The sequence below is a fragment of the Bos javanicus genome, chromosome 23 (genome assembly GCF_032452875.1).
Source record: "Bos javanicus breed banteng chromosome 23, ARS-OSU_banteng_1.0, whole genome shotgun sequence".
NCBI classification, from domain to species: domain Eukaryota; kingdom Metazoa; phylum Chordata; class Mammalia; order Artiodactyla; family Bovidae; genus Bos; species Bos javanicus.
In genome coordinates, this window is record NC_083890.1 from 24,642,860 (window position 1) to 24,648,966 (window position 6,107).

At 45.8% G+C, this 6,107-nt stretch overlaps 1 protein-coding gene across 2 annotated transcripts in view; it reads left to right on the forward strand.

Moving 5' to 3' along the window:
• The window catches only part of EFHC1 (EF-hand domain containing 1), a 40,258-nt gene extending 37,904 nt beyond the window's left edge, over positions 1 to 2,354 (forward strand). For both annotated transcript variants that reach the window (XM_061398420.1, XM_061398421.1), the window contains 2 exons: positions 343 to 553; positions 2,125 to 2,354. In XM_061398420.1, the coding sequence (XP_061254404.1) occupies positions 343 to 553; positions 2,125 to 2,196 (283 nt within the window). In that variant the 3' untranslated portion in view covers positions 2,197 to 2,354. The remainder of the gene's footprint in view (positions 1 to 342; positions 554 to 2,124) is intronic.
• The last annotated feature ends 3,753 nt before the right edge of the window (positions 2,355 to 6,107 follow it).

Genomic DNA, 6,107 nt, shown 5'->3' on the forward strand with positions numbered 1-6,107 from the left:
TTTGCTTTGATTTCTTCATCACACTACTTTTAGGCATCTGTTTCTAAAAACATTCAGTTCTAGGTGATGTAACACAGATGCTGACAATCATGTGACTCCCGCAGATGCCTGACTTGGAGGAGGCCTGCAGTGGTGGTAGGTCTGGCTTTTTGTGGTGCAAGTATTTGACAGATGGTAGCGAGGGAGGCTGAGCCACAGACATGAACAGTTACTGATCAGCTGAGCATCAAAACTGTATCATTAGAGGCTTCCTCAGCTTCACCAAGTGAGAACTTTGGTCACTGAGATAAGATGGTTGGAGAATGAACACCACGTCCAGCCATTTCTTTCCTCTCTCCACAGCCAGCAAGTGGAAGAGGACCCGGGTGTGCGGGACCTGGAGGCCCTGATAGACACAATCCAGAAGCAACTGAAAGATCGCCCGTGCAGGGACAACATCCGCGAGGCCTTTCAGATCTATGACAAGGAAGCTTCAGGATACGTGGACAGGGAGACGTTCTTTAAAATCTGTGGCTCTTACCAACTCCCAGTTGATGACTCCTTGATTAAGGAGGTGAGTAGGAATTACTTTTCTGGGCTAATTGCAGAGGATGGGCACTGCTCACTCGCTCCCAAAGGCAGCTGCATTTGTATTTTAACTGGGGAAGCTTTGGGGTGCTCGAATCAGATCTGCTGTTCAGTCCTGATTATGGCATTTGCCTTTGACTCTTATCATTGGTTGGTCATTCCTAATGCTGTTGTAGGGCATCTCTTTAAGTGGGCAGGGTTCAGACAGCAGAGCGGCCGGTGAGCCATGTGGGTGCAGGAGGAGGGCGGTCGCCAAGGCGGATGGAATAGCTGGACTGGGCAGGATGGGGGAGCCTCTGACCCCTTCAAGGTGACCCCTATGCTTGTCCATTGGTAGGGCTGGCATGGGAGAGGGCATGACCACTGACCCAGGTCCATGGCCAGCTGGACATTCTCCTCTTAGAGTTTCCATGAGGGAGCTGAGGGGGCATTTCATACCTCTTTCTCTTTATAAAGGACTTCCCTGGTGGCTCAGACGGTAAAGCGTCTGTCTACAACGCGGGAGACCCAGGGTCAATCCCTGGGTCGGGAAGATCCCCTGGAGAAGGAAATGGCAATCCACTCCAGTACTATTGCCTGGAAAATCCCAAGGACAGAGGAGCCTGGTGGGCTATAGTCCATGGGGTCGCAAAGAGTCAGACACGACTGAGTGACTTCACTTTCACTTTCTATTTATAAATCCCTTTGACCAGGTTCAGGATGCCTGTCAGGACTAGAAGTTAGGACAGGCTTTCTCCCTCAGTTGCCAATGACAGTGGCTGATACAAGACATTCTCACTGATGAAGAGCATTGTGGTGCTGTAGTCCTTCTTAAGGACACTTCAGCACATGGGATGCTGGGAAGTTAAGAGTCATTTGGGGAAAGCTTTTGTTTGGGATTGGTGTGACTAGCTTGGGGACAAGAATTTGTCAGACAGGAACCTTAGCAAGGAGTGAGGAGGCAGGTGGAAGGATAACATCAGCTTTTCCCTGCTTTTGGACTCAGACTGAGATATCGGCTCTTCCTTGGTCTCGAGACTGCTGGCCTTCAGCAGTCTCGTGTGAGCAAAACTCCCATCTGGCTTCCCAAGCCTCAGGCCAATAGCATGTCCAGCCTTTGATTTTTACGTCATTTGTATCACCTGTGACCTGACATGGGCGCTGCATCAGGGGGTGGGGGAGGGATGGGTCTGCACACATCTTTTAACCACAGTGGATCGGTGTACTTACTGCCACTCACAGGTGAGTTTCAGGAGACCTGGTGTTAGCAGTGACATAACTATATTTTTCTCTTAGGCTGTGATAACAGCAGCCCTGATGGATAGTCTTGTAACTGAATATAAGAACAAAACTGCTTTGAAAATGACAGTATTCTTATAAATGTTAGACCTGAAACCTTGGGCAGGCCATTTACACCATCTGAGCTTTCTTTTCATGAAGCGTAAGATTGGGGAAGGCTCCCAAGATCATGTCAGATCAGCTGAGGGTATAAACAGTTGAGCTGTTAAAGTGTGGGGGGCGGTCACTAAAGAGGCTCTGCTGCAGAGCTGAAAGCAGCCTCCTGTCTCTCACCTGCAGCTCATCAGAATGTGCTCTCACGGAGAAGACAAGATCGACTACTATAACTTCGTCCGTGCTTTCTCCAACTGACCTGCTGAGGACAGAACGCAGCAGAGTATGTTGACTTTGGGCCTCCATCTACCTGTACGCCTCATAGAGGCATTTACAGACATCTTGAAATTCCATTTCTCTTTTGGTTCTTATATTTCACTACCAATGAAGTCTAAATTAAATTGGATCTTATAGGAGCTAAGGTTGGTGCCTTATTTAGGGAAGGGGACAGGGGTGTTGTGATGGTTAATTCTGTGTCAGCTTGACTAAATACGGGTGCCTGGACATTTCTGGGTGTGTCTGTGAGGCTGTTTCTGAATGAGGTTACCATCCGAGTTGGTGGATGGAGGAAAGCACATGGCCCCCTCTAGGATGGGAGCCCCTCACCCCTCACCCCTCACTAAAGGCTTGAGGAGAACAAAAAGGCTGACCCTTCCCTGATAAGAAAGGACTCCTCCAGCCTGCCGTGACATCAGCTTTTCCCTGCTTTGGGACTCAGACTGAGATGTTGGCTCTTCCTTGGTCTCGAGGCTGCTGGCCTTCAGACAGGACCTCCTCATCAGCTCTCAACAAGTCTCCAGACTGCTGACTATAGATACTGGAGCTTGTCAGGCTCCACAGTTACAAGAACCAGTTCTTTATAATCAGTCCTTTTCTCTCTCTGTATAGAGCCTATTGGTTCTATTTCTCTGGAGAAAGAACCCTGATAATGCAGGAGCAGAATGAATAGGAGCAGGACGATAGAATTTGCTCAGAGAGACACCATGTGGGGTGTGGTACTGCTGCCAGACCACCCCTCCCCCTAGCCGGGTAGAGAAGTAGACACTGTTTTTCAACTGCAGTTCTAGGCCCCTTAGTAGACCTGCATTTTAAAAAATTAGATATTAGGTTGGTGCAAATGTAACTGCACCAAATGCAGTTACAAATGTTTTAGACCATGAATTTAAATCATTGTAACAAGGCTCAAACACATCAAATAAATATAAACAGCAAGTAATAAGTCATTAGCGAAAAACAAAAAGCAATAAAGCAAGAAATGTGGATTAAAATGATGTATAACATAACTACATTTATTTAAGAATGTATTCTGACATCAAATGATGACGTTCAACCATGCCAAACAGCAATTACTTTTGCACCAACCACGACCTGCCTCTTGAGAAATCTGTATGCAGGTCAGGAAGCAACAGTTAGAACTGGACATGGAACAACAGACTGGTTCCAAATAGGAAAAGGAGTTCGTCAAGGCTGTATATTGTCACCCTGTTTATTTAACTTATATGCAGAGTACATCATGAGAAATGCTGGACTGGAAGAAACACAAGCTGGAATCAAGATTGCCAGGAGAAATATCAATAACCTCAGATATGCAGATGACACCACCCTTATGGCAGAAAGTGAGGAGGAACTAAAAACCCTCTTGATGAAAGTGAAAGAGGAGAATGAAAAAGTTGGCTTAAAACTCAACATTCAGAAAACGAAGATCATGGCATCCGGTCCCATCACTTCATGGGAAATAGATGGGGAAACAGTGGAAACAGTGTCAGACTATTTTTGGGGGCTCCAAAATCACTGCAGATGGTGATTGCAGCCACGAAATTAAAAGACGCTTACTCCTTGGAAAAAAAGTTATGACCAACCTAGATAGCATATTCAAAAGCAGAGATATTACTTTGCCAACAAAGGTCCATCTAGTCAAGGCTATGGTTTTTCCAGTGGTCATGTATAGATGTGAGAGTTGGACTGTGAAGAAAGCTGAGCACCGAAGAATTGATGCTTTTGAACTGTGGTGTTGGAGAAGACTCTTGAGAGTCCCTTGGACTGCAAGGAGATCCAACCAGTCCATTCTGAAGGAGATCAGCCCTGGGATTTCTTTGGAAGGAATGATGCTAAAGCTGAAACTCCAGTACTTTGGCCACCTCATTCGAAGAGTTGACTCATTGGAAAAGACTCTGATGCTGGGAGGGATTGGGGGCAGGAGAAGAAGGGCACGACAGAGGATGAGATGGCTGGATGGAATCACTGACTCGATGGACATGAGTCTGAGTGAACTCCAGGAGATGGTGATGGACAGGGAGGCCTGGCGTGCTGCGATTCATGGGGTCACAAAGAGTCAGACATGACTGAGCGACTGAACTGAACTAAACATGCTTATACTACCCAGAGCCATCTACAGATTCAATGTAATTCCCGACTGAGCAACTGACCTGACCTGACCTGAAAGGAACAGGAACTATCACGGGGTGGTATACGGATTCGTATTGTTTCATGAAATGTTTGTTTCATGAGTCATGATGTTTAATGTATTTCTTGATGTTGGCTGTAGCTTAAAAAAAATAAATTTAGAGAAACTGCCCTTAGAGAGCCTGGCCTCAAGATAAGGAGAACAGATTAGAATAACAGCTCCCAGTTGTCAACCAGGCTCTGATGCACTTTTGGAAGTCCAGAAGCAGGGCTGCTCCTCAGCTGAAGTCAGCCACCAGCTTCACCTTTATAAGCACTGTCTTGGATTTCTCACCACCAGTACTCTGTCTGCACTCCCAGGGGCCTAAAAATACCATCTAGTCAAGCCTGTTACCTGTAGGCTTCAGGGGTACCCGAGAAGATATCTCTAGATTTCCAGATCAGGGGTCACTTGGATGAGTGAATATCCTGCTGGTGTAGGAGCATGAGCCTGTTCCTATGAGAAATCAGTTCATCGAGTGCTCTGTTCAAACCACAAGCTTAGTGTTCACTGTCTCTAAATCTCACCATCACCATTCCCTCCAAAAACAATCAAGCAAGCAAATCAATCCCAAAGAAAGGCAATGCCAAAGAATGCTCAAACTACCGCACAATTGCACTCATCTTACAAGCTAGTAAAGTAATGCTCAAAATTCTCCAAGCCAGGCTTCAGCAATACGTGAACCGTGAACTTCCAGATGTTCAAGCTGGTTTTAGAAAAGGCAGAGGAATCAGAGATCAAATTGCCAACATCCGCTGGATCATGGAAAAAGGAAGAGAGTTCCAGAAAAACATCTATTTCTGCTTTATTGACTATGCCAAAGCCTTTGACTGTGTGGATCACAATAAACTGTGGAAATTTCTGAAAGAGATGGGAATACCAGACCACCTGACCTGCCTCTTGAAAAACCTATATGCAGGTCAGGAAGCAACAGTTAGAACTGGACATGGAACAACAGACTGGTTCCAAACAGGAAAAGGAGTATGTCAAGGCTGTATATTGTCACCCTGCTTATTTAACTTCTATGCAGAGTACATCATGAGAAACGCTGGACTGGAAGAAGCATAAGCTGGCATCAAGATTGCTGGGAGAAATATCAATAACCTCAGATATGCAGATGACACCACCCTTATGGCAGAAAGTGAAGAGGAACTAAAAAGCCTCTGGATGAAAGTGAAAGAGGAGAGTGAAAAAGTTGGCTTAAATTTAGCTCAACATTTAGAAAACGAAGATCATGGCATCTGGTCCCATCACTTCATGAGAAATAGATGGGGAAACAGTGGAAACAGTGTCAGACTTTATCTTTGGGGGCTCCAAAATCACTGCAGATGGTGACTGCAGCCATGAAATTAAAAGACGCTTACTCCTTGGAAGGAAAGTTATGACCAACCTAGATAGCATATTCAAAAGCAGAGACATCACTTTGCCATAAAAGGTCCGTCTAGTCAAGGCTATGGTTTTTCCAGTGGTCATGTATGGATGTGAGAGTTGGACTACAAAGAAAGCTGAGTGCCGAAGAATTGATGCTTTTGAACTGTGGTGTTGGAGAAGACTCTTGAGAGTCCCTTGGACTGCAAGGAGATCCAACCAGTCCATTCTGAAGGAGATAAGCCCTGGGTGTTCTTTGGAAGGACTGATGCTGAAGCTGAAATTCCAATACTTTGGCCACCTCATGCGAAGAATTGACTCATTGGAAAAGACTCTGATGCTGGGAGGGATTGGGGGC